The 16,824-nt window shown below is 36.3% G+C and overlaps 1 protein-coding gene across 11 annotated transcripts in view; it reads left to right on the top strand.

Annotated features, from left to right (window-relative positions):
* The window catches only part of REV1 (REV1 DNA directed polymerase), a 62,517-nt gene that overhangs the window by 35,000 nt on the left and 10,693 nt on the right, over positions 1-16,824 (top strand). For all 11 annotated transcript variants that reach the window (XM_087759249.1, XM_087759245.1, XM_087759248.1 and 8 more), the window contains 8 exons: positions 989-1,117; positions 1,789-1,943; positions 4,364-4,483; positions 7,190-7,410; positions 8,421-8,593; positions 12,944-13,046; positions 15,228-15,384; positions 15,758-15,960. In XM_087759249.1, coding sequence (XP_087615375.1) covers positions 989-1,117; positions 1,789-1,943; positions 4,364-4,483; positions 7,190-7,410; positions 8,421-8,593; positions 12,944-13,046; positions 15,228-15,384; positions 15,758-15,960 — 1,261 coding nt within the window. The remainder of the gene's footprint in view (positions 1-988; positions 1,118-1,788; positions 1,944-4,363; positions 4,484-7,189; positions 7,411-8,420; positions 8,594-12,943; positions 13,047-15,227; positions 15,385-15,757; positions 15,961-16,824) is intronic.

Genomic DNA, 16,824 nt, shown 5'->3' with positions numbered 1-16,824 from the left:
CTTATCAGGTTGCTTGAAAATCTCATACAAATAGGCATAAAATGTCCAAAAATAGCAGTTGTCAAGTCAATTCCTTTAAATTTATCTAAAGAGGAGGGGTTTTTGAATGTTTTCAGAAATTGTAGTTACATAGGTTGTTAGAATTTAACACAAGGTCTTCCCTATGGATGCTGCTGCTTTTTAAACACTGCTTAATAGCTCTCAACCTAACCTACATGTTACTTGAAAGAAAGCCTATTAAGGAAAACCTTATGCCATTCACTGTGATACTGTTGATTTCATAATGTTATCTTCACTTCTTTGTATCAAAATTGCATTCTTTTATGGAATTAAGAACACCTTGTTACTGAAGGTTTTAGTTAAAATCAGACACTAAGTGTGATTGCTAAACTTAAAACCATTTCTTGCACAGATTATGTTGAGCATCCCCAGTAACATAGCTTATAAATGTTCAGAATATGAAACAACTTGTTATAAATATAAGCTCAGTGCTGGAAATACAGTTTTCTTCCCTGATGGAAATAATACTCCAGAAATTATTCCTTCATTGGAACCTTTTTCAAGCATGCTAGGATAAGCAGGCTTATATTTGTATCTCAAAAAGTTAAAGTTTGTTTATTACGGGAGCATAATCTTGTAATCTTGCACAGTGGAAAATAAGATCCAGTTACCTTAGTCACTGTAGCATATGTGTGGTTTTAATTTGAAACAGAAGACAGCAAGTAGTGCTTTCTGGAGACTTTGTCTTAAGCATGTTCCCAAAGGCAGGCTGTCCGTGCTGCGTGGCTGAATACTATACAGCTAATTCAAATACTCTCTTTTCAGTTATTTTACTTATTAAATTGCTAGCAGTTGGACTAAATTCCTTTCTATTGATAATTCATTTTTGTCAGAAAAGACGAATACTTCGTTTGGAAATACCCCATATTAATTTGTGGAAAAGTTGGTACTGTGTTTATTTGTGGTTTTTTGTATTATTTAATTTTAGACAAGTCGGCATAAAGAATGGAATGTTTTTTGGCCAAGCAAAAAAGTTGTGTCCAAATCTCCAAGCAGTTTCATATGATTTTGATGCGTACAAAGAAGTTGCACGGACAGTGTACGAAATATTAGCAAGGTAATGTATGCTGTTTGTTTACATGATCTTTCATGGTAAGGTTGTCAAGCATATTTTATTTGCCACTGCTGAATGCCATTATTCAATTTAGTATTTTCATCTCCATGTTACTCTTCAGCTTCAGTAAAGCCATTCCTATTTGAGATCTTCCTTTTGTAGTATTTTTGTTATTTTGAGCACGGTGCTACTTCTGAGCATTCTTTTATCTTGAAGCCAAATCCTGTAAACAGTCAATATCTGACTTCCAAAGGAGTCATTGTTAATTTTTTTACTGATTACACTATGAGAAGCAGATCCCTGCTTAGTAGTGAGATTTTTCCAAGAGATTTTTTAGAGTAACTTCAGAATGGGTTATTGGAGTAACATCTATTAGAAACTACTTTCTAGTTTAAAATCCACTTGAACAAAACTGGAAATTTGTTACCGTCAATGAAAAATAAGTATTCAACTCCTTCTCCAGCTGTTCCTTTAAATCATGATGCATGTTGAAATTAGTCCTACATTAGTAGTGTTACTGTAATTTGCTGTTTTAGCATTTTTAATAAGTGATGTGTAATACAAAATAAGCAGGGAAATGCCACCACAAAAGGAAGACTTTATTTGCTACATATTTGTTTTAACAGATGGTGAGCTGTTGCTGGTGTTTCACCTCCTTTACTTTGTGTTGATAGCTATACTCACAACATCGAAGCAGTCAGTTGTGATGAAGCACTAGTAGATATCACTGAAATCCTTACAGAGACCAGATTGACTCCTGATGAACTTGCAAATGCTATCCGCACCGAAATCAAAGCCCAAACTAAATGCACTGCTTCTGTTGGGATGGGTAAGTACCTTATTTCGTTTCTGTTTATAAGCAGTGCCTTCTACTGTTAGGTGTATCAAAGCTATGTAAGATTGCTGAAACTCTAAGTGTTTGTGTGATATGGAATATATTGCCATTTACATTAAATTAGTGTAAATAAAAATGCAAGAAAATCTTCACAAGAGGAAAGTTTTAAGCAAAAATTCATAAAATTGCTATCACTTCTCCTTTGTTATCTGAACAATATGCTAAAATTCCATCTGTATGATATTCTTACATTCATTTTTATGAAATGCTACTCTGTTTTTTCAGTAAAGAGAAAAATGAGCACAGATTCTGTTCCTTATCAAAGATAGCAGTAGGAGTTTATAGGGTGGCATGATTTAGCATAATTATTATAAGGTATTGAAAGCAATGATTTGTGTGATTTGTAGTCGGTATCGTATATGAAATCACACGTCTTAAAAGATTTCCTTGATTTCTTTTCACTTGGCCTCTTCCTTTCTCCTTTGTTTTTGTCCCTAATTAATACTAGAGTTGAGTGTCTGTAAATAAATATACTGAGTGTATATAAGTGTATGAAATCCACTTGTGAGACAAGCTGAAATTCATTAGTGTAAGCAGAATTCTTCCTTTATTTCTTATGATATCATAGTACAGGGACTGTAATTCCCTGGATTCCTGTTTGTGTCTTGTTCTGAATTGAAACACATTTGTAATCTCTTTTATATGCTTATTTAGTATGTTTGCTTTTCCTATAGAAAGAGCAGGATTACTTTTTAAAGCGTTATTTTCTAATCTGGTATCATAGTTCTCTTACTGTTGTTACATACTTACTTACTTACTTACATAGTTCTCTTACTGATTGACAAATACCTATGAGCATTTTTTTTTTTTTCCCAATAATCAATTTGTGTGAGATACTGGAAAATTATTCTGGTATCCTTTCTAGAAATTTGTATGGTAGGTACACTACCAGGACTTTGTCTCTTCACTCGTAATTCATCATTAAGTAAATAAATAAGAGGAAACAATGGTACTAATACATGAATGTAGAGACCTTATTTCAAAAACATAGTCTGCCAGAAACATGCATCTTGTGTAAGTGATTTATATGTTGCCCAATGGGAAAGCTGTACCAATATAATAAAATGTAAATCTGAACAGATACTGTTACACTATTGAGATCTCCTCTGAACACTGTTGTCTGATTAGAGAGAAATTAAAAAGGACATGCTTATGCCAGTTGAATAAATTTAATTTTTACCCTAGAGATTTTAGTGGCTAAACTAAACTGATTTAAACAATACTAGTGAAAGATTAAACACTCATCTATAAACATCCTGTATCTTGGTTTCTCATTTGCGAAGTGAGGTATTAGTTTTTTCCTACTTTACTTCAATGTTGTGAGAATAATACATTGCAGAAGGTAAATCACTGAGATTTCATGGTATTAGAGGCTATGTTGGTATGTTTGATAAATAAGAGGATCAGAAATCTTCAGTACTCCATAGACAAAACATGCATCTCCAAAGTTAAATAGGAGATTGAAAGAGGAGTCTGTCATTAATTGTTTCATGAGTTTAACCTCTCAGGAGAAATAATTCATGTAAAACTGTTACTGTTCTTATTGACTAAAATTTTAGAATTTACAAAAAGAAAGTGAATGTAGGTGGGAGGAGAAGAGCAATAGTAACACACAGTGCTGAGAGTTGTGAATTCCCCATACCTTTTATTAGTTTGCTTTATCTTAGAACAGGGTGTTTGAGTGGCGATAATGAATCTGTTTGGGTATCAGTTCAGAGATCTTATTGGCTGGGCATGAATAAGCCTGTAAACAGGGAAGACAAAATGCTGAAATAGGTCTTGTTCCCACCACACTTTATGAGTGCATATAATCATTTAATAAAGTCATTGGATTTTTTTAGTGAATACTCAGGCCCAAATATTAGCTTAATTCCAGTATTTCACATATACTTGATAGAATTGTCACCTAACTATTATTTACATTGACCACAGTGGATTTTTTTAAGTTCTGCAGTGTTAAAATATTACACTTCTGAATTTTCAGCCATTTGCACTTAACTGTTTATTCGTACCTCTACATGTGTAGAACATAACCAAGACAAATAAATTCAGTGTTCTTAGTGAAGTGTCCTGCACTTATTTGTTGGTCATTTTGGGTTTTTTTTTGGTGGGTTTTTGTTTAGTTGGTTTTAGCTTTGCAATTGCAGTTACCACTACAGTTTCACTGCTGTAATCACAAATACTGCTAGTTGCTATTTTGGAAATAGATACTGCAAATATAAATGAATATATTTCGTTAAATTCTTTGTAAAAGACTATACTTTCTGCATTTTTGCCTTGACTGTTGAACTGTGACATTCTGCTTGAGAAGACAGAAGTTACCACAGACTTACTTTAATTTGTTGTTTTTACAGGTTCCAATATTCTGCTGGCCAGAATGGCAACTCGTAAAGCAAAACCAGATGGACAGTATCACTTAAAACCTGAGGAAGTGGATGATTTTATCAGAGGGCAACTTGTTACCAGTCTTCCAGGTACTCCTTTCTTTTACAGGATGTTTTGCCTCCTGATGTTAAAACACTTTCAGCTATAAATCTGTGTTCTGGATCAGACAAGATTAGATGCTATTCTGTGGTTATGATCTGAAAAAAGAAGATATATTTCTGAAAATTTCTGAAATTTCTGAAAAGAATCTCTGTGACCTTTTTGTATCTTTGAGAAGCAAAGAATTTTACAGCTCACACAGCATGATCTATGGAAGAAGCTCAGAGTTTAGTATGTTTTGCAACCTTATATTCTTTAATAAAATTATTTACATGAGTCATTTCAAGTGAGTGCTAGTTTGCTGTATCATAATGAATGTAATAAAATAGTAACATCAGGTACTTATCACTGAGAGAGGCAAGGTTTGCTTAGAACTGAGAACTAGCCCATGAGAGTATTCTTTCTAAAAAGGAGTGTATGAAGTCAGGAGTTGGAAAAAATAGCACAGATGCCTTAATAAAACAAAGAGTATATGAAGGAAAAAAGAAGAGAGGGGAAAGAGAAGTTTGTTTAATCTCTGCTGCATCTGAGAAACTCTGAGAGATTTAGAAGGGCATAAGGACAGAAGGAAAATTAAGAAACAAAATTTGGCAGAGAAGAATGTTACCAAACTACAGAAATGTTTTTTGCATGCAGCATGAGCTGTATTAGAATGGCTGATAAATAGAGAGGAAGGTGGAAAGTAGGGCTGTGGGATTATTACCGCTGTTATGCTCTGCATCCAGGTATAGGCAGTTTTTGGTTCGGGTAGCCTTAGAATACACATTAGGCATTTGCTACACAGGTAATTATTTTTTTGTATAAGGATATTTAGTCAATGGTATACTGCAAACTGTGACAGAATGTGTTGATTCTTTTAAATAAAAACAACAGGTTTGTCAAATTCCAACTGTTTTTTGCCTAGTTGTCCGAAGAAATGATTGTGACAGATTATTTATAATTTGCAAGTATGACAGTACTAATAATTTTATGAACTGTTTGGCAGTTTTAGCTAAATCTTACTGAGAGATAAAAGTTCTAATGACATAATGTTTCCACAAGTTTTGTGAAAAATGACAGCTTGACAGAGGAGAGTGATCCAAATGAGTACCTCCTTTGAGGGACAGGCAGGCAAAATTCAACTATTGTACATTTTGGCAGTAGTTCCCAGTCATCATATGTATAGCAGAGTACAGGATTTCTGTCCTTCGTTCCTTGATCAGATAGGAGAGAGAAGGATATTTCAGTAAGGGAGAACTGGAGCGATTGAGTGGGATGCCTGTGGACATAAAGAAGACGAAGGAGAAAGCTGGAGGGGAGGAAAGAAGCATTTCTGGCCCACAGGTTTTAGGGAGGTTCTCCAAGGCATAGCAGGATTCACAGAGAGATGACAGGGAACTGGAGTTACTGTGCTGGGAGAGTGATAAACAGTAAGGACATACGGAATACACCTGTATGAAAACAGGCTTTATTATATTTTTTTATTGTTACAGGAAAATACTTGAAAGAGTTGTAAGCTAAAGTGTTTCCTGGCATGTAACTCTGTATTTTATTGTTATTCAATACTTCAGTAGTATAATGTGACACAGACATAGTGCAAAAAGTGCTGAGTAAGCACTCATTTATGTAGTGATCAGCTGAGCTCAGCCTGCATGTGTACACACATATTTAGTGTTAAATGTTCAAAATAGTGGTTTTCTCTGTTTAAGGAAAAAAAAAAAAAGAGAAGGGAAACAAAAAATAGGCAGCAGTAGACACTGAAATGGAAAAGAATAGCATGCATAGACAGGTGCAGGTTTACCAGAAATTCTCTTTATGTATCCCCTTCCATGGCCAAACATAATTTACAGCACAGCACCATTTCTGTTTGGCATAACTTTTAGGAGATATTTTTCCTCCAGAAAATTATATAGTACTGTGCTTTGACTTGACTATTTTAAAGTTTTCAGAATTCACTTGCATGTTCATAGTAAAAACTTCTTAGTATTTGCGTCAGTAATGCCACCTAGACAAAGATACAGATAATGAAAGACAGAGGCTGATTACCTAAGATTTCTAACTTTCACTGACTTTGGTAGTGTAAACTCATAGGAGTAATATTTTTCGGAAGTAACAGGCCACCTCTCCAAAACCCAGAAATATACTTAAGTTTATCACACTTACATATGTGCCGTTGCCATGGATACCTACAATTTGCAGTGCTTGGTAATTCAAAGCACAAGTGATACAGGTATGCTATCACTTCTACTTGAAATATTGTTTTTCTACCTAGGAAGCAGTGGAAGTAGTAAAAATATTTGTTGGTTTTCTTTTAGATTAAATCATTTGTATGTGATGGGAAAACATATTACATGTTGGACACTGTCTTTGGACTGAGTGTTGTGGTGTTCAGAGCTATATACTCTGTAACAGACAGTACTTTGTCAAGAAGATTTGCAAGCAGGAGCCATTCACATTTTACCCAGAAATAAAGAAACACACTGCAGTATGACATCTTGCACTAAATATATAAAACAGATTAAAGAAATACAGGTGAAGACAGCAAAAGTTTCCATTTGAACCATGTTTTTTCAAGTGGAATTTATTTTTTATGGTATATATTTATTTATGAATTTGATATGACCTAGTGTAGGTTTAAAAAGACAAATTTTATTTGTTCAAAACCTGACTCGCTCTGAATTGTGTAGAGTTAACAGAACTAATTGCTTTGTTGTTAGGAGTTGGCAGGACAATGGAATCTAAGCTGGCTTCTTTGGGAATTAAAACATGTGGAGATCTGCAGTGTGCTTCAATGTCAAAACTGCAAAAAGAATTTGGTCCTAAAACAGGACAAATGCTCTATAGATTTTGTCGTGGTTTGGATGATCGACCTGTTCGTACAGAAAAAGAAAGAAAATCTGTTTCAGCAGAAATCAACTATGGAATAAGGTTTACACAGGTAAATTCAAACTTACTTTCTTTTCTGCAGTGACTTCTTTCAGCTGTAGAAAAATCTTCTCATATTCTGATTATTTTCACTTACACTTTGATCTGTTAGAGCACCATCTTAGCCATCAAATAGAAATGAGGAAAATGAAGAAGTAGGAGACCAAACGATAAAATGGGAGGAGAGACTGCAAAAGTATTGGACTGAAAAGAAGCTTGCACAAAATTAGCTGGCTATTCTGCATTCGTTATACAAGTCTGGTACAGAAAAAGAGAACTGCAGTAGGTTTGTCAGCACCTAGCATTCTCTTTTATTTAAATGCTGATTATTAAAAGATGCCAGTGTCTGAAACCATCACTAGCTGCTCCAGTACATTTTTATTAGACTTCTTACAAATATTGTAGTGGGGGGAGTGTTGTTGACAAAATTGTACTAAAAAATAACTCAGCTCTTTGTTGAGAACTTAAGCATTTATAGAAATTACAGAATAAATCAGGTTGGGAGAGACCTCATGACGTTGTGTAGTCCAGCCTTTTGCTCAAAGCAGGGGAAGCTATGAGATCAGACCAGTTGCTCAGGACTTTATCCAGTCTGGTGTTGGAAACCTCCAAGAATGAAGACTGCACAGCTTCTCTGAGCAACATGTTCCGCTGCTTGACTTCCCTCATGGTGAAAAAGATTTTCCTTATAAGCCCTACGCTGTTCATCTTCTAGGTGTGTGCTTAAAGTTACACTTGCAATTCTGTATTGGGGTTTCTAAATACATTTTTTTTAAAGACTTATTTCCAAAAGGACTTAGTGTGTCCTACTTATTTCGGCATTAGGATAGGAATCTACCATCTCACCTAACTTTAGCAACCTACAATGTCAACAAAACACTTCAAGTTAAATAAGACAGTTGCTTGTGAGTCAGCTTGCTCTTTTCAGTTTACATAATCTGGATTGCATTAACCCTTAATGATTTAACTTCAATATTTGAAAACTAGTAATTATCTAAACATTTTGTTGTTTTTCCCCTTCAGCCTAAGGAAGCAGAAGCTTTCCTTCTGAGCCTCTCAGAAGAAATCCAACGTAGACTTGAAGCTGCTGGTATGAAGGGTAAACGATTGACCCTTAAAATTATGGTCAGAAAGGCTGGGGCACCAGTGGAGCCTGCAAAATATGGAGGTCATGGAATCTGTGATAATATCGCCAGGTAACTACACATGTCAAAAAGTGGTCGGTAGTAGACATGAGCACACTTCTGCAGGGTGTTGAGCACCAAAACTTACAGGAAGACAGGACAGACATTTTAAAGTGCTTGGTACCTTTGTCTATGTATCAAACCCGCACCAAAATCAGAAGTAGAATATCATTATTAAAAGTCCTTTGTGTTTGGGTTGTATATATGTGGTCTTTTGGACATCAGCATGGAATGTAAATCCTCCAATGATAAAAAACACAGCATATTGGGAGGAGAAAGAAGGAAGAGACTAAGGTGCCCGAATCAGAAAGAGAGAACAATTTTAACAGTCGTCTTTTGCCTTTAAGTTTCTTCAAAGTGAAAAATGGGGAAAAAAGAACACATATCAGAAGTTGAAAAGTTTTTGGGCATAGAAGAAACAATTCGTGGTTTTAAGAGGAAGCAGGAATGGGAAAGAAGGGATCTGACTCCACAAATGCATTCTTTGTGGTTTGACATTGCTTTCTTGAGAGAATGTACTCTTGTGTGTCTGTGGATGCTACTTAAAAATTAAAGTGATTTAGGGAAATATTTTCAATGAATTATTACGACTATCCATTTCTCTTGGTAGGTACGTTTTTTTTTCTCTTCTTCCTTTTTGACTTAATAATCTGTAGTAAAAGGTTGCTCTTAATTTGATAATAGTCTCATGAAATACTACCTAATAAAGGCATTTGATCTTTCAAACAATAATACATACGTACATGTATATTGTTGGTGTACATTTCTCCAGCTTGCTCAATATTGGAGCTGATTTTCCTTTTGCAGTACTTGCAGAAGACATATTTTTATGTCTTTATGATCCTGCACTATGGTACGCATGCAGCAGCATTTCTGTTTCTTTCAGTGACCAGCTGAGTTGAAATTTTCTGCTGCTGCAAACTGTTTCCTCTCCCTGAGCTGTGTGGTGTTTGGTAGAATCATAGAACATCCTGAGTTGGAAGGGACCCACAAGGATCATCGAGTCCAACTCCTGTGCCTGCATAGGACAACCCCAAAATTCACACCATGTGTCTGAGGATGTTGTCCAAATGCTTCTTGAATATTGTCAGGCTTGGTGCCATGACTGCCTCCCTGGGGAGCCTGTTCCAGTGCTCCACCACCGTCTCGGTGAAAAACCTTTTCCTAATATCCAACCTACACCTCCCCTGGCATATCTTTCTGCCATTCCCTCGGGTTCTATCATTGGTCACCAGGGAGAAGAGATCAGTGCCTGCCCTTCCACTTCCCCTTGCGAGGAAGCTGGAGACCACTGAGGAAGCTGTGGACCGTGGGTACTTACCTTTTTCTTGAGGGGCTTTCCACTGTTCCTTGATAGATTGTTGGTCACATGCTGATTGTGACAGCTGGAGTCAGTTCTCAAAGCAAATTGCCTTTGTACTTGTCAGGAAGGATGTCTGATCAGTACCATTCTCCTTCAAGTCTAGAGCGTGTGGGGACTAGGGCAGTATTTGCAGAATTACTTGCTGCAGAAGACTGAGAGGCCACTTTGGATTCTGAAGACTGGGGCTGGCATCAGACACCTTGGACTGCCTTTGTCCGTCTTGGTACAAACAAGTTTCTTTGTGTCGAATCTGTCTTTCCTGTTGTTTCACCAATAAGTCTGCAGAGAATTTTTTTGGTCCTAGAAGAGAGAAGACAGCGAAGATCCAAAGTGGAGCTGAGAAAGTTGAATCTCAAAATCTCAAGATCAGAGACTGTGCCCCATGTTTCAGCTGTTCAAGAAGTCAACTTGTTCATGTCTCTTGACCTTCACAGTTATGTTTTTTCATATAGTTTTAAGTTCCTTATTAGAAGTGCCTTTGTTTTCTTGTGGATCATTATCAACGTGATAAAGTCTGTTTCTACTTGGTCTCACTGCAGCACTGTTGATCTCATTGAGATGCTGCCTGTGGTGGCTGCCCGTCGCCAGTGAAATGGGATAACCCAGTAACTGCCTCGGTGGTCAGTTGATAGGTCACTGTCAAAGGAGTAGGACCTTCAGCTTCCACAAGCAGTGCTGTTACTCTTAGCCATTATTTATTTCTGATTCTTCTTTGTTCAGTTGGATGATATTGACTAAAGATTTTTTAATCTCAAATTTATTTATGTGCTTGCATACTGAAAACAGAAGAATGAAATCTAGGCATAGAGCATCACGTAGTTACATGCTGTTTCATACAAGATTGTCTCAGAACCTTCTAAATACACATTTATTCTTCAGGCAGACACTTCTGTATCAAAGCAGTTGTTCCTTAGGTAAAGGGATGATCCTGGCATTTGTGTGAGGGTGCATTTGGCATCTTCGAAGATAGGACTTTTCTACTTTTCCCTATGTACAGCCTAGTTCCAACAGTTTTGGATTATTTACTGGAGCTAAAAGTGACCGGTTTCTCTCTTCACTTTAAGATTTTCTCTGTAGCTATAGCTCATGACCCATTTCTTGCCCCCTTACCTCACAGGTCAATGAGTTGCTATGTTTTCTCATTCTACAGGTCAAGATTCCCTAGAATGATAATCATAGTCCTACAAAGGATTCAGACTCACAGACGTGCTTAAAATCAAATTCAGCTTCTGAGATGTTAATGGTATTTTTACTGCATCATTGATATCAAGTCCTGATAGTACAGCATAGACCTTTGTAAAATATTCTTCTGAAATGGTGTGCACCTTTAGACCCATCCTGCATTTCTTCCTAATATTTTGCATAGTTGCATCTTAATGGTGATACTGATCTCCTTTTTCTTACAAAAATGTTAACATGTTGTCCTGGTTTCAGCTGGGATAGAGTTAATTTTCTTCTTGGTAGCTGGTATAGTGCTGTGTTTTGGATTTAGGATGAGAATAATGTTGATAACAGACTGATGTTTTGGTTGTTGTTGAGCAGTGCTTACACCAGTCAAGGACTTTTCAGCTTCCCATGCTCTGCCAGGTGCACAAGAAGCTGGGAGGGGACACAGCCAGGACAGCTGACCCAGACTGGCCAAAGGGACATTCCATACCATATGGCGTCATGCTCAGTATATAAGCTGGGGGAAGAAGAAGGAAGGGGGGGACATTCGGCATGATGGCGTTTGTCTTCCCCAGTTACCATTATGCATGATGGAGCCCTACTTTCCTGGGGATGGCTGAACATCTGCCTGTCAACAGGAAGTAGTGAATGAATTCTTGCTTTGCTTTGCTTGCGCGTGCGGCTTTTGCTTTACCTATTAAACTGTCTTTATCTCAACCCACAAGTTTTCTCACTTTTACTCTTCCAATTCTCTCCCCCATCCCACTGCGGGGAGTGAGCGAGCGGCTGGGTGGTGCTTAGTTGCTGGCTGGGGTTAAACCATGACACATGTGAGGCTCAGGGAGGTCTTCATATCATTCACAGCAGGAAGGTTTTTCCTTTTCATTTTGGCAGGACCAGACCTATCTGGAGATCACTTTGCTGTTCATGGTGGTTTCTGACAGATTCAAAAGTACAGTAAAATTTAAGGAGGCACTATTGAAGTGTTTAGTAAGTTGTCAGGATGGCACCCTGTCAAAACACCAAGGTGGAACTTTCTTTTGTCCATAGAGCCTACTCCATCAGAGTTAAAACTGCATCGGTTACGTCAGTGAGAAGACTTTACATCACTCACATACATTTGATTAGCCACCTGAAATTCTGTCCTTATCTGTCTCAAATGTTAGGCCATTAGAGAATCCAGAACTACCAAGCAGTACTACTGCCCTGCCAAGCTCTCAGGTGGCAATTTGTAAAACTCACAACCAGGTAATTTTGTGAGAGTTGTTGCAGAAAATCACCCACAGTGTAAGATGTGTATTTGGAATGTTGTTTAAAGTTACTTACCATTAATCCGAGTTCTTTGTTACTTGTAATCCACATGCACATGCCTGTATCTGCTTCTCCCTCAGAGTTCCTTCTGGAACTCTTGCTTTAGACATTTGACAATTGACAACTGAAATAAGACCGAGCAAACTCTTCATGAACCAGGCTTGAGTGAAGGATAGTGCATGAATGCATTTCTATGAGTACTGTGAAGTGAAACATTTTTGTCTGGCTTCAATAGGTAACATGTATATAAATATATACAATATTTGACAATTTAATGTGTGGACTGCACACTGAGAATGTTCAATTAGTAAGTAACCTGCTTTTTTTCTGTGGAACATGTTTAGTTCTAATTACCTTTAAAAAGAAACCACAGAACAAAAAAACAGTGTTCCGTTTCTGTATGCCAAGAAATTATGATCTGTCTTTCTTTGAGGTCCTCTCTGGAATAAATACAGAGTAGTTGTTGTCTTTAGGGTTTGTGAAACAGTTTCCTTTTTAACCATATTTTTTATTCTTTGTAGGACTGTGACTCTAGACCATGCAACAGACAGTGCAAAAGTAATTGGGAAAGAAACTCTAAACATGTTTCACACAATGAAACTGAACATATCAGATATGCGAGGGGTGAGTTAATGGGAAAACTGAAATTTATTCTCTTTATCAACCTCCTTTGTTGTCTTTCATAAATTTTCAGTTCTCCAGGGTAGATGATAACCAAAGTTAAGCAAAAGTGTAGCTAATACAAAACTTACCTAAGTTAGGCTGTGCAATCATATTATGTTTTGTATGTTTACCTTTAAAAAACATGGTTACAAAGCCATAAATATAAAAAGAAAATTTTATTCTGGTGTGGATTAATCCACAACTTAAAACAGCCTGAGGTAACAAAGTTAGACTGTATCTTCTACAGTTCTATTAGCACATGTAAATTTTATTTTGTCTTAGAATTTTCTGTAAACTTTCGCACAGTTATTAGTTAAGTAATATAAATATTTCTTGTAATGCCAATCAAAGATACAGATCAGAGGAGTTTTTGCTCTAGACTGCAAATCTTAGAACCAGGAAAGTTACCAACATGTGGTTTGGCCTTTGTTTGAAGGTGAATTGCGGACTCTTTTGAATCATGGTTTATTTTAGAACACTCTCACTCATCTCAGTGGTTTTGTCATAGCAATGTGAACCCATGATAAGACTATTTTGGCATCAGCCATTTGTTAGAACAGAGCACAGAGGTTTTCTAAAACAAACCTGCATTTGTTGGTCATCTAGATGTTGAAGTAGGGTTTTGATTCACAATGTGGCCTTGCAAAGTCAGCTCCATGGCTTGGGTTTCTTCTTGGAGTTGAGGAAATATTTATCATCCTCTCCCTGTCTTTTTCTAGTTTCTTGTCTGTCTCCTTTGCTGTCTTTCCTGACTTCTTATATCGTTCCATTTCGCTTGATTTCTTTAGCCCTTGTTTTAGAGGATTCTTCTTTAAAGTTAGTATCCTGTGGGTGTTGCACACGTTGTTTTGCAAAGCCATGTACTACTTCTGACCAGGTGGCTCTGTTCAGTTCTGGAGAGGCCATTCAGTTCTAGATTATATAATAAAGTGCAGATATATCCAAGGTCCCTCAGTAGTATTCCTTTCAACTGACTTTAGGTACATCCCATGTCTATGTCTATATTGGAGCTAATCCCCTTAAGTTGTGCTTATACATGAGGTGAGTCATGCTTTAAAGTGTCCTTTTTCTCACAATATCTAGAAAAGGTCCTAAAGTGATACCCTTAGCTGTTCGTGCCCACACGTGGGCAGATGAATCCACTCACTTGTCCCGGAGACTTAACACCTGAACTCAAACACTTGTCCTAAAAGGCCAAAAAACCCAAGGCAAAGTTGTCGTACAGCACAGCTAGTATAGTATTCCAAAGGCTTCTTGTAAGTTCTAGAACTCAAATCTAGAAATATTTCAAAGCAGAAAGATAGAAGTACAAAGAAAAACTTTTTACAATGATTTTTTTAATACCTCATTAATTGCAACTAAGAAACTGTTAAAACAAAATCCTTGCTATGCAATTACAGAAGACGACCTGGTGGAAATACATACACTAGCTCCTTCATGCTTTCTGAGTCCTATGTACAATTTTTTTTTCAGTGTTGGGTTTTTTCTTAATAATTATGGAGGATTAGCAGTAAACTTGCACAATGTACCAGTGCATTCTTAGTTGGACACAGTTTTTGAACCCCTGTTGATTTGGTATTTAAAACTTAATGAAAAGTGAGGATGTCTTTGAAAATGAGAGACACCTCATCTGATAAAGACTACTTTCACCGAAGTACTTTCATCCATTGAGCCTTTGCAAGAACCATGTCTAGAATTGAAACAACATTATTTTTCTCATTTGTAGACTGAAGTGATCATTTTAGTATAGATTGTCCTCAGGAAAAACATTCCTTTCTTTTGCAGGTAGCCAGATTTAATACTCATCATTTCCTGATCAGTACTTTTGTATTTCTTAGTGTCTAAGAAATTTCATAATAAACACAGTGTTTCATGATCCTGTTCACAGCACTTTTCTGTATCAGAGATGATATTATCTTTGTAATTTCTTAGTCGTTGGATTGTGGTGGATAATCCTGGGATTTGTTTGGGATGTTTTTAGTGGCTATTTATGTGTATTTCAGCATACTTTTATTTGTTCTCTCCCCCATGCACAACAGGCAGCCAACTTCAGAGAAGGCAGTGCTATTACAAAAGAATTACAGATTTTTTTTTTATTTTTTTTTACTTCATAAAATGAATGTGTTAATGTTTTGGATTTAGGTTGGAATTCAGGTACAGCAGTTAGTTCCCATCAGTAAAACCACTTCAGCTTGCTCAACAGTACAATCTGGACACTTACCTGGTGGATCGCATTCAGTTATTGATCTTTTTCATGTTCAGAAAGCAAAAAAATGCTCAGAAGAAGAACATAAGGAAGGTTAGTAAGCTTTGTACTTCACATGTGTGATAATGATCAGTTCTGAAGGGCTCCAGCATAGATTACCTTTTGGAATACTTATTCAATATTATACCAGTACAAATTATTTAACATAAACTCTTTGAGAGCACATTTTGCTGCTGCAAATGAAAATGCTACAAACAAAACTTTGTATAGGATTATTCCAATCATTTTTAAAAGTTAATAGTAACAAAGGATACTTTAAAATAGAAAGTGTTATAATTATGTTATATATTGTATAAACTATTTAGCAAAGAAAACTGGAAATCAGCTCCACTATCTTGTATCTTGAATCTTCAGAGTATTTTTAACTATTAGATGATTATTCTGTATTTTGTTTTCATATGTATAGTATTTGTGGCTGCTATGGACCTTGAGATATCTTCTGATTCAAGAACTTGCACTTTTCTTCCATCTCGCGGTACCCATCTCACATCTGGTCTCAATTCTAATGTTAACAACACTGAGTCTACTGTCAAATGGAATGGCGTACATTCTCCTATCAGCGTAAAATCCAGGCTTAATTTGAGTATTGAGGTTCCATCTGCTTCCCAGGTAAAATCTGAGAATATAAAACATCTGTAATATGTTGTAATACCTTGGGATTGTTTGTCTTTTTTGGATAGAGCAAAATAAGTTACATTACACTTTTTTAAAATAAAAAGAGCTCTAATGGAGTACGATGCACAGTAAGAAACTATTATTGATGCAGAGCAATTTTGCTTTAATAAAAGGATTTTTACAGAGCAGTCATTTGTAGACTAACTCCAAAAATTTTATTTTTTCAAGGGAAAGAAATGTAATTTTCCAGTATCTTTTTCCCTTCCCATCACTTGCCAAAGGATGGGTATGGAACGGGAATGGAAAAGATGCTGAGGATGAAATATTAAAAAACATTACCTTCCACCTTTCACAACCAAAGCCCAGAGCCAAATTATAAAAAACATGAAATTAACTTTAGGAGGACTTCCATCAGAGAAATTAGACACATTCTACAGTTAATGCTCAGTGTTTATATGATTATGATATGCTGCAGATTTGTAAATTCCCTTTCCTTATGTTAGCTCTTAAAATTTTTTTCTGATTAGCTTAATCACTGATGAGTGGCTCAAGAAGAATTTTGACAAGTACTTTGTATCATTTTCATGAAGACAGAACTTCTAAATGTTTTCCATCCCTTTTTATGGCAGCAATATTCTTTGTCACAGATGCCAATAAATGATAATCAGGTAGTTTTCTCCACATAATTTCTTAAAATCATGTATTCTATACCAGTCTTGAAATTACACTATAAATCTGTCTTCAAGCTTTAGTCAGTGAGAAGGAACTGAATGGCAACTACTCTTAGACTGCCTCATATACTTTTACAATGGCTGTGCTCTAACTTTCTGTCTAAAAGAATATCAAACCTGTATTTAG

The sequence above is a fragment of the Nipponia nippon genome, unplaced genomic scaffold (genome assembly GCF_047370975.1).
Source record: "Nipponia nippon isolate SJK-2023a ecotype South Korea unplaced genomic scaffold, ASM4737097v1 scaffold_2, whole genome shotgun sequence".
NCBI classification, from domain to species: Eukaryota; Metazoa; Chordata; class Aves; order Pelecaniformes; family Threskiornithidae; genus Nipponia; species Nipponia nippon.
The sequence above is the reverse complement of the archived record's forward strand: the minus strand, read 5'-3'. Positions and strand labels throughout refer to the sequence as shown.